At 37.1% G+C, this 21,079-nt stretch overlaps 4 protein-coding genes across 7 annotated transcripts; 2 read left to right on the top strand and 2 right to left on the bottom strand.

Moving 5' to 3' along the window:
- Positions 1–1,099: 1,099 nt before the first annotated feature.
- On the bottom strand, positions 1,100–5,010 carry LOC105952194 (ARM repeat superfamily protein). Of its 2 annotated transcripts, XM_088816311.1 has the most exons (6): positions 4,490–4,928; positions 3,835–3,984; positions 3,471–3,750; positions 3,288–3,374; positions 1,568–3,211; positions 1,100–1,468 (listed from the first exon to the last, which is right to left on the bottom strand). In XM_088816311.1, coding segments are annotated over exons 2-6 (2,079 nt in total). In that variant the 5' UTR covers positions 3,837–3,984; positions 4,490–4,928; the 3' UTR covers positions 1,100–1,402. The 2 variants fall into 2 exon arrangements, with proteins under 2 accessions (XP_088672437.1, XP_012831177.1); XM_012975723.2 differs by lacking the exon at positions 3,835–3,984 and having other exon boundaries at positions 4,490–5,010.
- A 1,979-nt stretch (positions 5,011–6,989) lies between these two features.
- LOC105952215 (uncharacterized) lies at positions 6,990–18,066 on the top strand. 3 transcript variants are annotated; one of them, XM_088816308.1, is made up of 4 exons: positions 6,990–9,264; positions 14,577–17,023; positions 17,136–17,311; positions 17,416–18,066. In XM_088816308.1, the coding sequence occupies exons 2-4, from the start codon at positions 14,638–14,640 to the stop codon at positions 17,854–17,856; spliced, it is 3,003 nt and encodes a 1,000-aa protein (XP_088672434.1). In that variant the 5' UTR covers positions 6,990–9,264; positions 14,577–14,637; the 3' UTR covers positions 17,857–18,066. The 3 variants fall into 3 exon arrangements, with proteins under 3 accessions (XP_088672434.1, XP_088672435.1, XP_012831203.2); XM_088816309.1 differs by having other exon boundaries at positions 9,128–9,264; positions 17,136–17,245; XM_012975749.2 differs by lacking the exon at positions 6,990–9,264 and adding an exon at positions 14,401–14,468.
- LOC105952226 (uncharacterized) lies at positions 7,197–9,522 on the top strand. The gene has a single exon (XM_088816310.1). It carries the CDS (start codon positions 7,197–7,199, stop codon positions 9,333–9,335), a length of 2,139 nt encoding a protein of 712 aa, XP_088672436.1. The 3' UTR covers positions 9,336–9,522.
- LOC105952241 (rho-N domain-containing protein 1, chloroplastic) lies at positions 18,044–20,615 on the bottom strand. Its single transcript, XM_012975778.2, has 2 exons — positions 20,467–20,615; positions 18,044–19,322 (listed from the first exon to the last, which is right to left on the bottom strand). Exons 1-2 carry the CDS (start codon positions 20,504–20,506, stop codon positions 18,211–18,213), a joined length of 1,152 nt encoding a protein of 383 aa, XP_012831232.2. The 5' UTR covers positions 20,507–20,615; the 3' UTR covers positions 18,044–18,210.
- Positions 20,616–21,079: the final 464 nt, after the last annotated feature.

Raw genomic sequence — 21,079 nt, 5'->3', positions numbered from 1 at the left:
AACTACATTAATTATAGGAATCGTGTAGGATTGTGTTTCCTAAAGATCGATTTTTCTAGGTTCAAGCAAGGGTTTGAATGAGCTTTATCTCGTGCCTATATAAGTTAAAGAACATTGGCGCTTTTATTTAAAGAAAAACTTATCAAAGTATTCGAATTTTACTAGAGTAGTATTGTGCCTCGTTGTTGTTGTGGCGACGACACATACAGGTTTGCGGTGAATTTAATGAGAGGATTCGAGAATATTATTTTTCTATATTATAAATAAAAAAAATAAAAAAAATAACTGTATTTGATAAAATAATAGAGAAATTGCAAAAAATATGAGAAACTGGATTTATGAGATCAATAAATAGTATGATGGTGATTAATTTCATGAAAATGATTAATAATCTCTCCCTATTTCCATTAAAAGACTGTAAAAGTAGAACTAATTCCAGATTTTTTTTAATATAAATGGAAATAAAAAGGAGATAAACCACAAGATTTTTCAAAGATTAATTAATCAGCCAATTGAGTTGTCTGAATTTTGTGAACAAGCCAACGTGGAGGGCTCTTATTTGTTAGGCTGGAAATAGGAAAGCAAAAAAGTAAGTACGTTTTATTGGTATGTTGCTGTTTTATAGTACCAAACCATGATACCATGTTTGTTCATCTTACAATACAAGACAAAAATTAAAATAATTAAAATTGAAAAAAAAAGTTTAATTAATTTATAATTGAATTACCATGTACTATGATTAATGGTTTAATTTAAAATATTTTCTTGAATATGCACATAAAAAGAGTAATAGTAGTCACTTGCAATTTACAAATAGCCAGTGTAAAAGGTGCAGTATTTACATATAAACTTTAGTTTTTTTTTAAATATCTAACAACCCTGAATAAAATAGATTTAAATAAATATGAAAAGATACTCAATAACTCAATATTAAAATTAGATACTAAATAACTTTAGTGTAAAAATATCATAACTCAAATATATGCAGTCACCTGGTAACTCCACCCTGCCTGCACAAGAAGATGAACAGAGCAAACATAGCCTAAAAATGCGTACGACGAAACATTCTTACAGAAACACGAAGTTCTAATCAGTCCGATTTTGTCCAAATCCAGCATCAAGAAACCTTAAAAAATTAAATGTAGTACAAATACTTACACATACATATATATATATACAAACTACTCTACAAAAACGTAAAAAAAAGAACAAAGAATCACAAATCGAAAACCTCACAGTGAGAAACAACCCAATCGACCGTGGAGCTACTAAGGAACGGTTCTAATTCTATACGCATTTCACACAAACTTACCTCAAATCCCTAATTAATAAATAAATAAACAATATTTTCAAAACCTCTGCCTGAAAAATAAAACACGAACCTTCTCGTTTCCCCCCTTTTTCACGATCTCCCCCTCGCCACAGCACTCTCACGCTGATTCCGGAAGTGACTAAGAAGTTGCTGAGCCTGATTCAAAAAAAAAAAATTAAAAATATTATTCATTGAAAGACATAATTACAAAAATACCCCCAAGAAACATGATCAACAACCGAGCCACACACATACCTTCTCCTTGGCCCTAGGAGTGCCCGACTGAGACAAAGCCACAAGAGGGGGAACGGCCCCCTCTTGCAGAACGCTCCTACAATACTTACTATTATTTATACACATCTGCAAAAGTATCGAAGCAGCATTCTCCTTCCCTCTTTGAGACCCCATATCGACAATCTCCACAAGCAAGGGAATCCCTCCTTCTCGAGCAATAGCCGAACACCCTTCAACAATAGTCGACAAATTCGCAAGAAGTGCCACCGCTTTATCCACCATTTCCGAACAAGGCTCCATTAGCCCCACCAAGTACTTCACTGCCCCAGCTTGCACTATACGCGCTTTATTCTCGTGAAATATCGACAGGTTGAATAATGCGGTGGCAGCATCTTTCTTCCCTCTAACGGTACCCGTTTTCAAAAGATCCACCAACCCGTTTACCGCCCCGGATCGCCCGATCTTGACCCGGTAATCGTCCAATAGGGAGATGCTGAAAAGGGCAGCTGCTGCGTTTTCTTTCGCCCCTGTGTTTCCAGTTTTTAAAACGTGTATAAGTGGTTCTAGAGCACCTTCTTCTGCGATTCTTGATTTTATGTTCTCGTCGATCGATAAGTTTAAAAGGGCAGTTACGGAATGTTCTTGGATCAGCTCATTATCCGAGTGGAGCAGCGAGATTAAGGGGGCGATGGCCCCACACTGGCCGATGATTACTCGATTCTCGATGTTGTACTTTGCGAGGAAACGTAATTCACCTGCAGATGCGGTTTGTACCTCGGTGGAAAGACTCCTCAAGCCGTTGACCAGTTTCTCCACGTGGGGAGTTGAAGTGAGTTCGTTGTGCAGCGAATAGGATGGAAAAGAGAGCATTCTTGAAATTGTTTTGGAGCTGTTGTAGAACTTTCCGGATAGAGAAGGTGAACCCCCGTTTGGAGGGGTAAAAGGGTAATTAACCGACATTCTTGAAACCCCGATTTCTGGTGCTGCAGATGCATAATCGATGCTGGACACAGCGCTCGATGCTGACTCGCTCCTGCTGTGCACATACGAATGCTCCGGCGAAGACTGCACGGAACCTTCTTCCGGAACCTTCCGGGCCTCGAAAACATCCTCGACTTTGTCTGAATTATTGGAGAGTTCTACTTTGTTTTCGTTGCACCAGTTGACTATGAGGGCTTTGACAGTGTAATTCGGAATAAGATTCTTGTGGGCGAGCTCGTAATTAGTTTTGGGGCATCTCACTAATCCTTGGTCCAGCCATTTTTGGATGTGGGCCCGCTCGTAAGTCTGGCCTGAAGCAACTATTACCGGGTCCCACATCAGCTCTAGAGATAACGGGCATCGGAAATACGAAGGGATTTGTACGTTGTTTACGGATTTATTTTTTTCGACAAACTCGCGAATATGAGATATAAGTTCTAAAATTTGAGAAATTCGATCTAATTCGGATTTTATATTACTGGATTCAGCTTTCTGTTTCTCCTTTTCGAGGGCGATGCGCTCGTTTAGCAATTCTTGACTTGATCTCAGACTGAAGGATTCAATTATCTCAGTAAGATGGTCGGCACAAGGATTTTTTTCCCAGTCTTCTTGGCTTTTGAGAATCTCTTCTATGTGTTCAGATAGTTGTCCTAGCTTTAGATTTCGAGATTCTTGAATACATATCTGCACAGAAAATATTATTAAGATAATTGTGGAGATAAAAATACGATTTTTATTCAGTTATAAATTGTACCCTTACCTGAGCATTGGGTGACGATTCACAGAATCCACATAGCTTGACCGAGGAATTCTGAATTTTCAGTACCAATGGCTTACTTTGCAGTACCTGAAAAATATATTATTCGCATCTCGAAATATATTACTAGATTCAATGATTAATGCATGATTTTTTATGTGCTCATATATACATATATATACTTACACATAGTATCTTGCTAGTTTTTGGAGACCATTTCTCGAGGAATTCTCGAGCCTCGTTGACAGCTGTATCCAGCTCGTCGCATTCTTTAGACAAAGCTTCGTCTAGTGGTGCTTTGCGATTAGCGATGTCATCGAGGACTGGTTTGACTAGCTTTAGTGAAGAAACTAAATTTATGTAATCCTTTTCGGCTGGCATTGCAGTTGAGATACGACATGTTACGAGATGGATTAATCGAGAGATACTGTTGTTAAGGCATCTCAACGGTGTTAAGTCCATTGACCTGTTTCGATAAAGCCAGAAGAGTAGTAAACGATCAAACTCAAATAAACAAGAATTATAATTCTTGATGAGTGATCAAACTAACATGTGTGTGGGATGCGAATACAGTTACTACAAACACTCGACCGGTCAAAAACATCGTCTGGAAAACAATATCGAAAAGGTGCGAAATTTCCAGTTTGGGGAAGAATCGGGACTTTTTGCACCAGAAACTCTGTCTTGCTAATGCTAACAACTAAAAGTTACTCCATGTTAGAAGTCAACTACTGGCAAATGCTATACAAACGAATCACACACATATCACCGATGAACTGAACTTGAGAAACCCGTTCATCACAACCAATACGACGAAAAAACAAGAATCGAAAACGCATCTAAGTACTCGTGCCGCCACTGCCACATTCAACAAGAAAGCCAAAAATATCCAGCAACATCCCTCCATTTTTTACTTAATTAAATGCTTATATCTTGTTTCAGCAACAGTAATTAAATAAGGCAAATTCATCAAGAAACAAAAACCATCTTATTTGCAGTGGTCAGAACTCAGAACCAAACCTTAATAATTAATCTGAACTTAAGGCAACTTAAAAGTTAAAACTACTCTATAATCTATCAAGGCACAAATATCTATATCACAAATAAATATTCACAGCTCAATCTAAATGTAATAAAAAAAAAAAAAAAAAAAAAAAAAAAAAAAAAAAAAAAAAATTGGTTAATTGGCTGAAAAAGTAAGCTACCTCCGCAAGAACAGATCTTGATGAAGTCCCAGAAAATAAATATCTTACATCTTTGATCTATCACTCTTCAAACACACAATTCCTGGAAAAAAAAAACCCTTTTGATCCTTTTTCACTAGGGTTCTTGCCAGCTCAACCTTCTCCACTGTGCTTCTTTTTTTTTTTTTTTTTTTTTTTGAGGGATCCGAAGAAACTAAACAAGGAAGGAATTTGTTGGGGGTGTCTTTTATAGCTGCTGAATTTTGTTGGTGGGCTGGGGGGTGGGGGGGAATTAAATTATAATGAGATGATTATGAATTCGTTGTCGTTAATTAAATAGTAATTAAGAGAGGGATTAATGGAGAGTGGGGAATGTGGGGAATCTGTAATCATGATTAGGTGGATGATTATAAAAAGTTTTACACCTTTTTTTCCTTTTTAATTAATTTAATGAACTGACGAAGATTTTTGCAGAGGGAGAGAGAGTACCATGTTGGGGTGTGTTTGTCTCGGGTATATGACTAATTTACCCTCGTCTCTATAAAAAAATAAAATAATAAATTAGGTTAATTGATTAGGGCAACATAGGAATTTCCGCCATGGTTTTATATGGTTAAATTAATTAACAATGATACTGGAATAAATATATAATAGGAAATCGGAATTGACATGGTCAAAGAATCAATAAACCAAATAGTGGGATTATCCATTAAATCGTGACCTCAAGTTTGACCACTATCGTTGTCGGCTACTTTCTAATCAAACTTTTCACTTCTCTAACTTCTCCTTCAATTACAAATCAATGGAGTTTAATTGAAAAGTGAAATAAATTCATAGAATGAAAAAAGTATAATCAGTGTCAGATGGATTATCAAACACATAAACCACTCTTTGGATACGTTAAAAATAATTCCGTTTGTCCGATCACAAATTGACATGTGGCAATTACAAATGAAAATCACTAAAACAAATTTTCAATTGACAATTAATTCGATAACCATGGTTGAAGCTGATGAATTTTACAGAACAGTAAAGTATTTTCTTGACTTTTAAATGAGTATTTTGATAACTCAAGTATTTTGATAAAATATTTGATCCACCAATAGAAATTTAGGATATGACTTGGAGCATTTAATCTCCTTCTCACCAACCGGACAAGGGAAATTGAGCCACATTTTTTTTTTTACTTGAAATTTGTAAGACATAACCTAACTTTTTATAGATAATTTATTATGGTTGTTCTGATATTCAACTTATGTTCAAAGTGAACAGAACTAGGATTTTCCTCAAAAAATAATTAAATAATAATAATAATAATAGGGAATATTGTTCACTCCAAAAAATTAATAAAATAAATTCGAAAAATTGAATTAAAAATAAAATAAAAAATACATTAGCCAGCCAAAGCCCAACTGGTGCTCCAATTAAATTTAAGGGAAGTGAACCTAGTGGGCCAATTCTATGGCTACCACACATGAATTCTACAAATGATATTATTATTTATTTAATTGTCAATTCTAAATATTCATCATTTTATTTAAAAGGTCTATTATTCATTAATATTGCACGAGTTGGCATTTTCCTCTAATCCACTTCTCATAAAACCTCATGAGCTACCTCTGAAAGTGATTTTACATTTAAAAAAAAATTAAAAATAAAATAAATTATCTAGGAGTATGAATTATTGACAATTATTAAATATTATTTCTTAGTTAGTTTTAGGTGGAGTTGTTATCTTCCATTCCATAAATCTTGAATATTAGGTGATTAATAAATAATATTAATTTAGAAGATATACACAGAAAAATAAATAAATAAATAGAGAGTCTAGGTCACATCATCATTTTTCTGTTCAATAAGCTGGCAAGAGAGTGATGTTTGGCAATTTTATTTTTATTTTTTCCTTTTTGGGGTTTTTTCTAAATTAAATCAACAGTGAAATGGTATATACTCAATTTAAGGATCAAGTTGGCAACTCCTTATCACACAATTGGCCACTAATGAGACAGTTGGACCTTTGATTTCATAATTGATGGAAATAATGTTGTCCCTATATGCCACGTAATTCTTAAAATTCATAATTTATTTTTTATTCTCAACTTAGGATCTAGTAATTTTCAGTAATTAATAGTAATGGACCTTTCTCGCATGGCAATTTTGGATTGAATTTACATAGACTCGAGATTGGACTCATGGTCTTTTATTTTCGAAATTCAAATTGAAATTGAAATTCTCATAAAAAGGCCCATAGCAGATGGTTATATATTTATTATACCGATTTTATTTATATTTATATATGAAAAAATTAAAAAGGATTTGAAAAGAGGAAAATGCCACTTTGTGTCACATCAAAATTCTTTTGAGGGCAGTTTGCGTGTTAAATTGAAGTTGGCGTAAACTTAATATAATTTCCGATTTTCCAGGAAAATACTGGAAACTTACCCCCATTATCTTCTCCACTGGAAACCCTAATTGTGCGTGTGTGTGTGTGAACGTTTGCAAAAAAAAAAAAAAAAAAAAAAAAAAAAAAATAGGGCCTTGTACACACGCGTTCGGTGTTTCTGCGCAATTTTGTGTCTATAAATGTGTAAAAATTAGGGTTTTATACTCACGCGTTCGGCGTTTTGCGTAATTTTTTGTGTCTGTAAATGTGTGCAAAATTGGGCGTTGGGCGTTGCTTTGCTGAAGGTATACCGTGCTTGGTGGTCTGTGTACGTATCGAGCGGTAATGGAGAAGGCTTGCGGTGCTCTGAGTGAGCGGGCTGTTGTGGCCGAGAACCTGACGAAGTATTTGCTGGAAGGCTTTTCCAAAACTGACCCCCGGCGGCGGAATCCGGAGTTGTCTAGAGAATCGGCGGCGAAGACGACGGAGCTAGATTATTTGAGAGAATCCGTTGTGAAACGGTTGAGAGATTGGGAGGAGAAGGCGAAGGAGTGTGGTGAGTGTAGAGATAGGAAAAGGAGAAAACTTGCTGTGCCGGGAGAAGAGGAGTTGAGTTCGGAGAGGGAAGAGTTTCTTAGCAGTGTTAAGAGGAGGGAGGAGGAATTGGATGCGCAGGTGGTGTCTGTGCGTGAGCATATCGAGCGTTTGCAGGTGGCCCAGGCTCAAGTTCAGGACAAGCATCGGCAGGCCGGTGAGAAGTTGAAGGAGATCGAGTCTCGAGAACAGAAATTGGCTGAGAAGGAGGGGAAAGTTGACCTGATCATACGGACATTGGATAAACGGATAACTGCGGTTGAAAAGAAGGAGAAAGAGTTTAAGTTCGTTTTAGAGAGTAAAATGAGGGAGATTCTGTTGAAAGAGAAGGACTTGAACATGAAGAGGGAAGAGTTTGATAAGGAGGTTAAATCGGCACGTGAGAAGTTTACAGAGGGAGAGAAGGTAAGGTTTGGTTTTGTCGAGAGGTTGGATATGGCAGAGAAAAAGCTCGAGGGGATGAGGGCGTCCATAGATGAGAGGTTAAAGGAGATTGAGTTTCGGGAGAATGGGGCATGGGAATCAGTGGCAGTTGGTGTGAAAGAAGCTGATTTAATCAGGGGATCATTGGAGAAACAATTGGAAGAGTTTGAAAACAGGAAATGCAAATTTTGTTCATCACAAGAGGATAAAATGCGGGAGCTGGTTTCGAAGGAGCAGCAACTGGATGTGATGAGTAAAAAGCTCGTTGAGGTTGCTGAATTGGCGGATGAACAATTGACCCAGAGAGAGGGTTTGGCGATTAGGCTTTTGAAAAGGTTAGAGTTTGCACAGGATAATGTTGAGAGCTTGAAAAAAACGGTTGATGAGAGGTATAAAGAGATTGGTCTGAAGGAAGTTGAGCTTAATTCCATTAGGGATTGGGTTGAGAGGAAAGTGGACGAGCTAGACTCTGAAGCGGCACAGTTGGAGGAACGGGAGAAGAGAATTATAATAAAGAAAGATGATGTGCTTTCTGAGAAAAATGAACTTCGACGGAAGAAAAAGAAGCTTGATTTGGAACAACATGATTTGCAGATTCGGGAAGATGAACTTAAAGCTAAACAGAGAGAAGTGGATAAGGTTCAAAAATCGAATGAACAACGACTGGAAGAGCTTGATCGGAGAGAGAGGAGTCTGAATTCCGTGAGAGGTTTTACGCGCAACTGTTTTAAGGAACATCTTGCTATGAAGACGAAACTGCGTTCAGAAAGAAATTTAGTCGAGAGATGCGCTAGAGACCTTGAACTTAAAAGTCAACGACTCAAAAAAACAGCGAGAGAGCTCGAACTGAAACAGAAAGGATCTAGTGATGTCATCAATGCCCACGTGAGGACTGATGCAAACGAGTCTGCAGATGTAAAACTTACGGTGAAAATGGATGGTAAAACATTGCAAATGTTCCTGAATGACCCTAAAAAAGACTTGGAATCAATGGGTGATGAAATTTATACAGTTCTTCACCTATCCTCGGATCCTCCAAAGTTGGTTTTAGATGCAATGGTAGGGTTTTACCCTCCTCATTTGAGGGAAGAAGATGTGGAGTTCAATGTTAGGAAAACCTGTATTATTCTGTTACAGCAGTTAATTAGAATGTCACCGGAAATTCAACCGTACGTCAGAGAAGAAGCTATGGAACTTGCTGGTGCATGGAAGTCGGAAATGGGAGCCAGTGCCGAAAATCCCTTGGAGTTATTGGGATTCTTGCACCTATTGGCTGCTTATAACCTAACCTCGTATTTTGATAAAGATGAGATTTTAGGATTTGTGACGAAAGTTGCTCAATATAGACAAACACCTGACTTGTGCCGTATTCTTGGTTTCGTGGAGAGCATAACAGGTAACATTTTCTTGTCTCGTAACCCTTCATTTTTCGCTTTGCCTACATGCTACATGTCTGTGTTCGGTTGAATATGTGCATTATTAGTTTCCTTTTGTCGTAAATATGCAACCCACTAATGATACCACTGTGTTCCCTCGACGAGTGCCATCGTCTTTATCATTTTTCTTTAGAGAGGTGAATCTTTGTTAACATGTGTTCTGTAATTAATCTTTCTGGCCAATGCTTGAAAATTGAAAATGATGTTTACATCGATAACTCAATTAGCTGGTTCTGTTTGTTTCAAAAGTTAGGCAAAATTCAGATGGCTTTCCTGTGCCATTTGGTTTCTCAAAATTTTACATGACTGTTATGTGGTGTCCAGAGTAATTACATTTTTCTAAAGTGCATGTACAATTGCTGTTAGTTTCTTTTTTCTTTCTTAACAATTATTATTACTCTGGTAATTTCTCAAAATATTTCTTAAAGATTTCTGTTACTTTTTTTTTTTTCTGCTATTTTGAGAAAGCAATGTAAATAAGGAAAATCTAAAATACTTGCTAATGTTCTGTTTAAAACCTAAGTTTTTTCTTAACTCCCTCTGAAGATCATTAGAAAGTTGTTGTTTCTTCTACATTTTTCCATTTGGTTATTTGTTCGATGTTAGAATATACGAACTATCACGACATTGTCGCAAAAAGAGCCGTATAACTAACATGAGAGACACATTAGGCGACCATGATGGTCGGTGTTCATTAGATCTCTCTTATGGTCCAAAATCCCTAACGACAATGCATATGAAAGTCAATGATGCAGAATATGAATTGTCCGTCGAAGATAAACGACCATGAAAAGAAAAAATAGGATGGTCATGTCGTTGTATGAGAGGCATTATGCGTACTATTTGTCTTGTATAGCGGATTTTGTAGGTGCGAAAAGAGTTGTCAACCTATTTATTGCTTGATCATCGCAGAATGGAGGTGTGATGCACCATCGTACCATCGTACAAAGTGAGGTTTGTTATATACCTCAATGAGATCATTGTGATAATGAACCTTGGTCGTAATGGACGAATGTTATTATGCAATAGTTATATCCTAAACCCGAAACAACATAGAGGACTTGTGAAAATTGCAATAATCGATGTTGTGGTGGTGAGGTGGCTATTGCTAGAAGACTCCAAACCACATTAGTCTCAAAGATTGAGTTGTTTTGTCACAAATCAATCTTATTTGGTTACTTGACACCCATGTAACCAAGTATAGATGTTCACTTAGGATGTACATAAGTACTTGTCGGAATTGAGGATAAAAGAATCTTATTACGATTCTCTACAAGATTCTCTTCGCCTCATCTATTTACGGTTCTCTAGAATAGTGTGGTTATCAAGATTTTTTAAGGAAAGTACAAGAATAATTTGATTAACATCGAGGCCCATGATTTGTTAATGAGAAGGATATTGATCGAGGTCCTCTTTTGTAGGTTGTCTATTTATGTGTTTTGGAGGTTTCATATAGAATTTAACTACTGTCTACACTTGTGCCTTCAGAGTATCTGGTGAGACCGTGTGACAACATATCGACTTTGGTTTTATCCATTTTGCTTACATTGTTTTTATCTACTATCTTAGGCTATGCTAAGTCTTTGGTGTTAAATCTCGACCATGTGTTTAACGAACACGTGCTTAACACTCCATTTTGAGGTGAAAACCCTATCTTTAGTGGTTGTGGTTGGTTATTCCTACCACCTTGAGCACTGAGACTTCTGAGGTCGCAATCCACTAAACTTATAAGGTCATTCAATTCGTGATTGTTCTATGGGTGATTGTTCTAAGGAAACATGCATGTTTGATAAGTTTGACCCCAAAGGGTGGAACCATGACGATATCTACCTGAAGACTGAAAGTTCATCATGTGTTCTTTTTGTTTCAGATTATTGAAACATATTTAACACTCCCCCTTTATTTTACTTTTATTTTACTCTTTATGGTGATCTTGCTTGGTCTTTCCCATGTGCCGTCGATGTTCAATATATAGCTCGTGTATGTCAGGTCAATCAACGTTTGTTGCCCCTATTAAAACAGTGCCACGGATTGGCAACGACAGTTGCCAGGTTCGAAGAGACGTGCAAGCAAGGGCAAACCCTAATTATTGTAATGGTGACGGGCATGTTAGCGTCTTAGTGGTTCCTCCAACTGATGCATCTTATATAAGGAGTAGATCTCATTCCAGTAGATCTCATTCCACAATTAAAGATGGGCTTGGCCACATAGAAAAAGTGATGCGATCCCATCACAAGGGTGTTGCTAAGAAACCTTGATGATGGATCTTGCAAGTCCTTGAAAGGGTTAACAGTGTTGTAGCTCCTTTATATTTCATTAATTAACAACTACTCTTGAGTTTTGTGAACTAAAGTTGTGGAGGGAAATAGACTCCCTTTGTGTGTGAGCAACAAATCATGTGAGCAAGAAAGTATTCTCTTTGTGAAACGTGGTTTAAATGTTTTACTTATAACCATTAGAGCTTCAAGTTGTTCATAATTCAAAAGCTCGTTGGAGAGTGATTGTGTATATCTTGAATTATGAGGTTCTAGGATATTAGTATGATAGTTCACGTAGTGGAGTTTTGTTTGTTTAAGTGAGCTTGTGTAACTTGATCAAAGTTCGAATCCCCTTGCAAATTGTTGAGCTTGTCACACGTGGTAAGCTTAGTGTGGTTTACATTTTTCGTTTAGTTTGGAATTTATCATACGAGAGTGTAGGTTTAAGTTTTTATTTCTCGTTTGGTTTGCAAGCTATTATACGAGAGTGTAGGTTTGAGACGTTTTGGCTGAAAACTGGGTTGCTTAACTGAATCGTCGGTTCCCGGGTTTTACCCGATCGAACTGAATTTTGGTTATTTGACCCCGAGTTTCAAATTTTTCGGTTTTAGAGGACATATCTGACCGCTTCATCGTCGGGTCACGGTCGAACCGATCCGACCGTACGGTTCGGTCCGGTTCTAATAATATTGCTTATAAATATAACATTTTCCCATAAATTAGTCATTTTGGAGAGTTTTATTTTCCCCAAATTATTTGTTGTTTTAGATTTTCGAGGAAGTATTATTTTCAATTTTAGAATTTATCACTCTTAAATAACTAGTTGAGAAATAATTATTTTTAGTGTAAATTACAACCATTCTGAGGTATGGTCAATTACGAAAAAAAAATCCTCATGTTTAGATAATTATATCTACCACTCAACTATGAATCTTCTTATATCTCTACATTTATGGTGTCAAATTCAACATACTCATCTAGATTCCGTGGAATGTTCTCTAGTTTGTACTCGTTCTGTGAAAAATACGATTTCTAATGCACCACAATTTGATAATATATATATATATATATATATATATATATATATATATATATATATATATATATATATATATATATATATATATATATATATATAAACGGGTACAAATTTGAGAATATTTCATACAATCTAGAAGATTTCATTAAATTTGAGACCGCAAGAGTGGACGTGTAAGAAGATTTATAGTTGGGGATGATTGTAATTACACAAACAAGAGAGGGTTTTGTAATTTAACCAAACCGTAGGGGAGTATCTTATTTTAAAAGGTATTTTAGTAATTTTCTCTATTTGTGAGCGACTACCAAAAATGAAATTAAAATTGTTAGTTGAATACACTTCACATACAAACCTTAAACCTTAGTGCTAAATGCAAAACTTGATCTACCGGTTACTATGCCTATTGCATCGGGGGGCAATTAAGTTGGTACAATGTACTGTTGTTTAAGTATCTTCACTTTGATGTATGCTCATTCTTTTTTGTTTGGAAAAATTGTAATTTTAATCCTTTATGTTGTGGTTTTTTTAGGGATTTAGTCCTATAAGTTGTCTTGTTTCAATTTTACCTGCAATAATTATGCAAAATTAATATTTTTAGTCCTATTTCACTCGAAATTTGAATTTTAGCCGTCGTTTAATGATGTACCTAACAAACTCGCAGAAATTTATTTATATGGACACTTAAAAATTATAAATGCTCCTATAATTTGGTTTATAGATGTGTCGTCTCACGTAATTAAAGTTCTACCAATGGTAAATTAGATGTCAAATTTATCATTTTTCAAGCGTCCATATAAGTAAAATAGGACTAAAAATACTATATTTGCAAATTTATTGCATGTAAAACTGAAATTCCTAAATACGCCAACATAGAAGACAAAAACTACAATTTTCCATTTTTGTTTTATGTTTGCTTGTTTTTATTTAATTTTTACTATCACGAATTTTTTTCAACAAAAAGATTATGTCATGGTAAAATATTAAATTGGGTATATGTCATGGTAAAAAACTTTTAGTAAAAAATAATAGAAAAATATTTGTGTACAAAACTTGTGACTCTTTTATGACTCTACTGACGTTTGCTTAGGCTTTGTTTGGGAAAAAATAGACTAAAACAAAGGAAAAGCTGTTTACTCAATTTTTTCGAGGAAAAGCGAATGGAAACATGAACATTGGACGTCACGATCGGACGTTTTCCTCTCACGGTCGAAATGTCTAATTCGTCGATTTACATTTTTCGCTTCTTTATTTTGAAATCCAAGCCCTTGTGCTTCAATTATTATCATTAAGCTTCAAAATATTTTGTTGTAATTATATTTGTACATGTATATATATACTCATAATCTTGAAACAAATATAACTCTTAACAAAATAGAAATTGTAACGACAATATTTGTATCTATGAATTTATATACATAAATTAGTCCGTAAGAATAAAGAAAAGTGCAAATATATATTTATATATAGTTATATTCTGAGAATGAACATATCTATATAAAAAAATGTGAATATATATATATTTATGAATATATAAATAATTAATGTACATATTGAAAAATACATAAAACTTAGACAATCCATTACTTAGAGCATAATTGTAGTTCATTATTTCCCTATTAAAATAAGACAAAAGATGCTTGTGGCTAAATAAACGGGGATAAATAAATTGATTAATGGAAACAAATAGAGAAGGTAAGAATTAAGATGAAGCGCCACGTGTAAATATTCCACGTGGCGGCCATCGGTAGATTTCTCTTTCCTACTACAACTCGCTCTACCCCACAAACTCCATAAAGGTTGATTTCTACTGCTTTCCTTGTATTATGTAATACTAAAACCCTAATTGTATTTGAAAACCCCAACCTCTGTACGTATCTCTCTCTCTATATATATATATGTATATAAATATACCTACGTTGATGTTGATTTTGTATATTCATTAATTAATAATTTCTGTTGTTTTCTTTACGCACAGCGTTCCGTAGAGAAGCGGCGCGTGGTTTGTTTTTTCTGCATGTTAATTTGTGTTGTCGTCGATGGAGCATCTTCTACACGATCTGAAGCCATCGCAGGCGGGGGAAAATTCGGCTTCGAACGGGATTCTGAACGTGGTGAACGAATGGAAAGGTATGGGCGATAATCTGTTCAGCTCTTTAGTTCATAGAGTTTCGGAGATTGAATCTCGGGAGCAAAATCTGGTCTTGGTTCGAGAATCGCTGGATAAACGGTTGAAAGAAGTAGAGGAGAGGGAGAGGGAATTCGAGTTTTTTCGTGTGAGAAAGAAGAGGGAACTGGCTTTGAAAGAGAGGGGACTGACTCCGGCGTTGGAAGATTTCGCGAAGGAGGCTCGGTTGAAGGAGGAGAAATTGGATGAGGAATTGAAGTCGGTTCGTGATCATATTGACAGCTTGGAGGTAGCCCGGGACGAAGTCGAACGCTTTCGTATGTTGCAGAGGGAGAAGTTGAAGGAGATTGAAAACAAGGAGAGGCAAATTTATTCTATGGGTTGTTCGGTGGAGAAAAGGTTGAGAGATGTTAAGCAGAAGGAGGATGAATTCGATGCGTACCAAGATGCGAAGTGGAGACAATTAGCTTCGAAAGAAGAGATATTGACTAGCAAGAGGGACGAATTTGCTAAAGAGGTTGAATTGGCAAGTGAGAGATTGAAAAAGGTAGAGATTGTTCGGTGTGGACTTATCAAGAAGTTGGAGTTGGCGCTCGATAGGTATGACGGCATCAAGGTGGCTGTAGATGAGAGGTTCAAGGAGATAAGGTTGTTGAAGACTGAGGCTAAGAAATCGCTGAAGCCTATTTTGAAGAAAGCTGATTTCGCTCAAGAATCGTTGGAGGAACTGATGAAAGAGTTTGAAGAAATGGTAAACAAGTTTAATGCATTCCAGCAGGACAAAATGCAAAAGTTGGAGGTCAAAGAGCGAGAACTTAGTGTTATGAGGATGGAGCTTCTTGAGGAGGTCAAGTTGAGGGATGAAAAACTGGCTGAGAGGTTAGAGGAGATCGAGTCCCGGGAGATTGCAGCCCAGAAATCGTTGTCTGATGGTTTGCATGAAGCGGATTTGATTCGAGAATCTTTGGAGAAAGGGTTCAAAGAATTTGAGATAATGGAAAAGGATTTTAATGCATTCCGAGAGGATAAATTGCAGAGTTTGGAAGCGCAAGAGCAGCAGCTTCGTGTTATGAGGATAGAGCTTCTTGATGAGGTTCAGTTCAGGGAAGAAAAAATGGCGGAGAGGTTAAAGGAGATTGATTGTTGGGAGTCTGTGACCCATAATTCATTGAATGCTCGTTTGAGTGAAGCCGATTTAATTCAGGAATCGTTGGAGAAACGGTTCAAAAAGTTTGAGGAAATGGAGAAAGAATTTAATTCATTCCAACAGGACAAAATGCGAAAGTTGGAATTGGAAGAGCAGCGACTTAGTGTTACGAGGATAGAGCTTCTTAAGGAGGTCGAGTTGAGGGATCAAAAGGCGACCGAGCAACAGAAGTTGGCGCAAGATCTTTTGAAGTGTTTAGAGAAAACGATGGGTAAAAAGGTGAAGGAGATGGAGGCTCGGGAACCACCTCCCGATGCTGCAAAGGGAACTAAATTAACAAGAAATTCAACGAATATGCCGGTTGAAGAACTTGAGAAGTGGGCGAAGGAATTCAAATCATCCCAACAGAAAAAAATGAGAGAATTGGAGGTAGCTGGTGATAAATTGAGATTGATTGAAGAAGAGCTTAGCCTGGAAGGAAACGTTCGAGAGGAGAAATTCGATAAGCAAGAAATTGGTGCAAAGAAGATAGAGTGTAATTCTGTCAAGGATTGTGTTCAGAAGGAAGTTGATGTACATGAACCGAAAGCAAAAGAATTGAAGGAACCAGAAAAGAGAATTAAATTAGAGGAAGATGTTGAAAAGGGCGTAACAGTCGAACCAGTCGACCCGCGATGTGAAGTGCAAGATAGAATAATTGTGGAACTATTTATGCACAGCATTGAAAAGGACTTGGAATTTTTGAGCGATGAGGTCTTTAAAGTTCTTCTCCACTCGTCTGATCCAGCAAAGTTAATTTTGGAGGCCGTAGTATTATTTTGCGCACCGCCCTACGTGAAGGATGGAGATATAATGATCGAAATACAGGAAAGGGGCATTCTTCTGTTGGATCAGCTGACCAAAATGTCCCCAAAGATTCCGCGATGTATTAGAGAAGCAGCAATTCTAGTTGCTAATGCGTGGAAGTCGAAAATGAGAACTAGTGCTGAAAACCCATTGAATGTATTGGGCTTCTTGCATTTCTTGGCTGCATACAAAATATCCTCCTGTTTTAACAAAGTCGAGATTTTGGGGTTTCTGAAATCGGTGGCCGAACATAAACAGACACCCGGTCTCTTCCGCGTCCTTGGTCTCACGGAGAATATTCCTGGTAATTGATCTCTCAAATTTACTTTACATGCAATTTACTTCTCTTTGTAGTTTTTTTTTTCCTGCCTTATGCTGTTTTTCACTCAAGAAAGTCGCTTTATCTCGTGTAACAGGTTTTATCAAAACTCTTATAAACGAGAAGCAGTATCTGCTCGCCAGCACTTACATCTACGAATGTCAACTTGAGAACACGTTTCCACAGGCAGCTGTGCTGAATTATTACGTACGACATGCAAAGTTCTCAGCAAAGGCAAAAGCTAAAACGGAAAATAATCCTTGTGAAGCACAGGTATGTTGCTCTGCTCCTCCGACGACATTTTCTTCCAATTATTACAAATTAATGTATCAATAGTTTTTGTGCTCATTGTATATTTTTGAATTTGGTATTATCAGGATAAAGCTATTACCAGTGAGATAGCTGATCTGCGTCTTGCAATTGCCCATATTATCAAATATGGGCTCGAATCCGAGTACTCCCCCTACAGGCTTACTTCAAGGACGAAGCAGTTGGAAACGGAACAAGCAAGATTGAAAAAACGAACGCCGGCATCATCATCATCCGGCAATGCACGAAATTGGGAAAAAGGCAAGAGATTCAATCAACCACAGGATGAAAAGAAGAGGAAGTTGCAAGAGCAACAACATGACGAACCCAACACTGAAGCTCGATTTTGCAGAAGTCAAACAGATGAAGTGCCGACAACTCTGCATAGTAAAGCTAACAAAAGGCAGAGGACAAATAATCTACCGTACAGGGGTCCATTGCACCAAGAAGGTGTTCGCCATCATTCACTGCCACCACCGCCAGAACATCACGTATCGAAACTTCCATGAGCAGAAATTAAGGATTGCAATTTGGATAAGTGTACATTAGTTACTGGGGGAAATGAGGTTGCTTCTTGCAAAAGATCTTTCTGTTGTTATAACATTATTCGTAGTGCTATTTTGTTGGAGTTTTCAAGATCCCCTTTTTGTAGGTGTGTGGATCTTTACATATTTGTCATTTTTAATAATATATTAATAATTATGAGTTATTTTCCGAAATATATATTGGTCTCAAGATTTAGCATTTTTGTCCAACAATGCAGAGAAAGACATATTAGACTAGCAATAAAAATTATGAGAAGTAAACAAAAAAAGAATCCCAAATTGTTTCCTCATGAAAACCACTCTACTACGGAATCAAAATCATATTTCCGACCGGCTTAACAATTCGACGAGCTCGTTCTTTTTCAACTTCGAAAAGCCCTTCATGCCACGAGACTTGGCAAGCGCTCTCAGTTCCGTCATCTTCATTCCACTCAAATCGTCACTAGCTCCAACCACATCCTCTTCTTTTGCTGCAACAACAACTTCTTCTTCATGCTCGCTCTCGTAAATTTCCGAAATTTCGTCTTCCAAAATCTCGTCAAACACATTCTCCTCTTGAAACAGAGGGTCCGCTTCAGAGTCGGAATCAATATCAACACTCTCTCTCTCCAAACTAATCGCCTTTCTTCCACCATCTACACTGTCCTGTGAACTGTTCACGGTAACAGATCCCTCAGCAGAATAAACACTTGGGAATTTGATTTCAGGGACAGGGGATCTTTTACTGAAGTTCGATTTGGGTCGTGTAAGAGGTGGTTTCGGGCTTTCTAGTACCTCGTGCTTCACAGGATTGCTAGAATCCGATATGCTTGTGCTTCTCTTTCCGTTTAACGATCCCACTTGTTCTTGTTGGTCGAGTATGAAATCCCTGCTACTGTTGTTGCTGTTGTTATTATTGCCTTTCTTCCCCTGTTGAACGGAGTGTTTCCTCAAGAGTTTGAGCAGAGAATCTACGGTCTCACTCTCCTTGCTTTTCCCTTGAGAATCATCCACTTTCCTTTCTTCCTTTATTGCTGCTCTCTCCCTGAGTTGAGCCTGAACTTTACGGAACAATTCGACAATCTCCTTCTCCCTCGGGCCTGGAGTGGCAGTTGCTTGATATTTGTGACTTCCGGAGAGAAACGAGCCGTTTTTGGAGGAGAGAGTTTCGGATTCGTCGATGTCTTCAAAACCTTCTCTCTCTTCGTTGTTCCTGTTTCTGTTGCGGGAGAACCCCTGCTTGTTTTGCTTCGAGAAGTCCGAGTTTCTCCTGTAATTGCTGTGGTTTGCGTTGCACACAGTGGATGTGTATCGAGAGGCACATCTCACAGATAGGTATTTCACGTCGGAACTGAGTTTGTAGTCGCTACGAGAAGAGTTGTGTGGCATGCTCAGTGCTCTTCCTGAAGATCCTGAGCAGGGTAGACATATCCCATCAGGTGGGCCACAACCTGCCGTGAAATTGGAAAGAATGTTAAAAACATTATTCAGATACTTCTAATAAATATAAGCATTGGCACGAGGATGTAGTGGAGACAATTTTCAGTCAGAAAACAGCAAAATCGGGTGATCCAGAAATGGAGTTCAATATAAAAGTTTCTCAATGGCATATCAGTAACCTTAATTAGATACAAGTGTCAGCTCACAGTATCTCAAACATGAAGATTATAATACGATCAAAGCCCCATATCAGCAATCATTCAAGAATTCTCTCGTTTCTTGATAGAGTCGGTGGTTCACTTCTTATAACCCGACTTTATCTTCTAATTTCCTGATTTTCCCTCGAAATATCATCAAGATAAATACAAAATTATTTTACCACAGCCTGAGAAAAGGGGGAGAAGGCCAAGAAACGATAAGCCATACGCTAGATCCTTAACCAAGGGGTTCTAGAAACCAAACGACCTCATAAAATTTAAAACATTTTTGCCAGAATTACTAACATTCGAGACTTGATCGAGTTCGAGTCACAACCAGAAAGGCAACTCCAACCGACATCACAATTCACAAAGCTCTTGACAAATCATCATAATAGCAAGAAGATAAGGAAGGGTATTTTTACACCATCTGTTTTGTGTACCGATCGACATCTACATCTATTATCATTTCATACCTACTGTAACATCTCTTCCGCCTAACCCCTAGGTAACCAACCCCCTTTCCTGCCCTTACCTTCTTCAGTAAAACCGAGTTTGAAAACATTAAAATAAAAATCTAAACAGAGAGTTGACGCAAATTCAAGTTCAATAATATTTGATAATACACAAACAAAACTGTACTAGCAAGGTCGGAAATTTCACGAATTCCAACATAAACAGCAGCTCGAATGAAACCAATTTCAGATTTCTTTTTTTTTTTTATTGAAATTTAGAGTAGTTGTCAGCTGATACTCAGATAGTCAATTCAGTTCTTCCCCTGCTAAAATTTGCAGCAAAGTTCGAAAAAACTCTACAGTGAAACAAACAGATATTGCCGTAATTTCTTCAAACATTATCATTTGGTAAACAAATAGCACAAATCATTCAGAGGTAAGCACAAACCTCGATACACATATACATACATAAGTATACATATATATAAATATCAAACATTTACCAGGAATGCTTTTGGAAATGAAATGCATTGAGCGCGACATGCTTGAAAACTGCGGTGCGATTTATTCAATGGCGGTTCGGTGGGTTTAGCCGTTTAGGCGAAGGGGCAACCAAAATAAAATAAAGTGTATTGGTATTTGGTACCCCGCTCCAAACCATCTAATCCGGGTTCAACCCGACCCGAATTTCCTTTTAACTCGCTTTTCGTTTGGGCTTTTTATTTCCAGTAGAAGAGATAGTGCGAATTGGGCCTACCCATTTAGTGGAGATGACCCAAACCCGTCCATAAGAACTCATATAATATTATTAGGTTGGTTATATTTTATTTTTAGGGTAAATTACAAACACCCCCCTGAGGTATGGCTAAATTAGAAAAATACCCCTCTTGTTTGGATAATTACAACCACCCCCTCAACTCCTCAAATTTAGTGGAATCTTCGAGATTATATGGAATATTATCACTTTTGTACCCGTTTTATCCCATTCAAACTCTACATTATGAAGCAAGATGATCATAATATGTGATTTTTAGCTTGTATATATCAATTTGTAGTGCATCGGAAACTGTATTTATACACAAAACGAGTACAAACTAGAGCACATTTCATGTAATC

The sequence above is a fragment of the Erythranthe guttata genome, chromosome 4, assembly GCF_056151865.1.
Source record: "Erythranthe guttata isolate IM_541 chromosome 4, IM_541, whole genome shotgun sequence".
Taxonomy (NCBI): domain Eukaryota; kingdom Viridiplantae; phylum Streptophyta; class Magnoliopsida; order Lamiales; family Phrymaceae; genus Erythranthe; species Erythranthe guttata.
The sequence above is the reverse complement of the archived record's forward strand: the minus strand, read 5'-3'. Positions and strand labels throughout refer to the sequence as shown.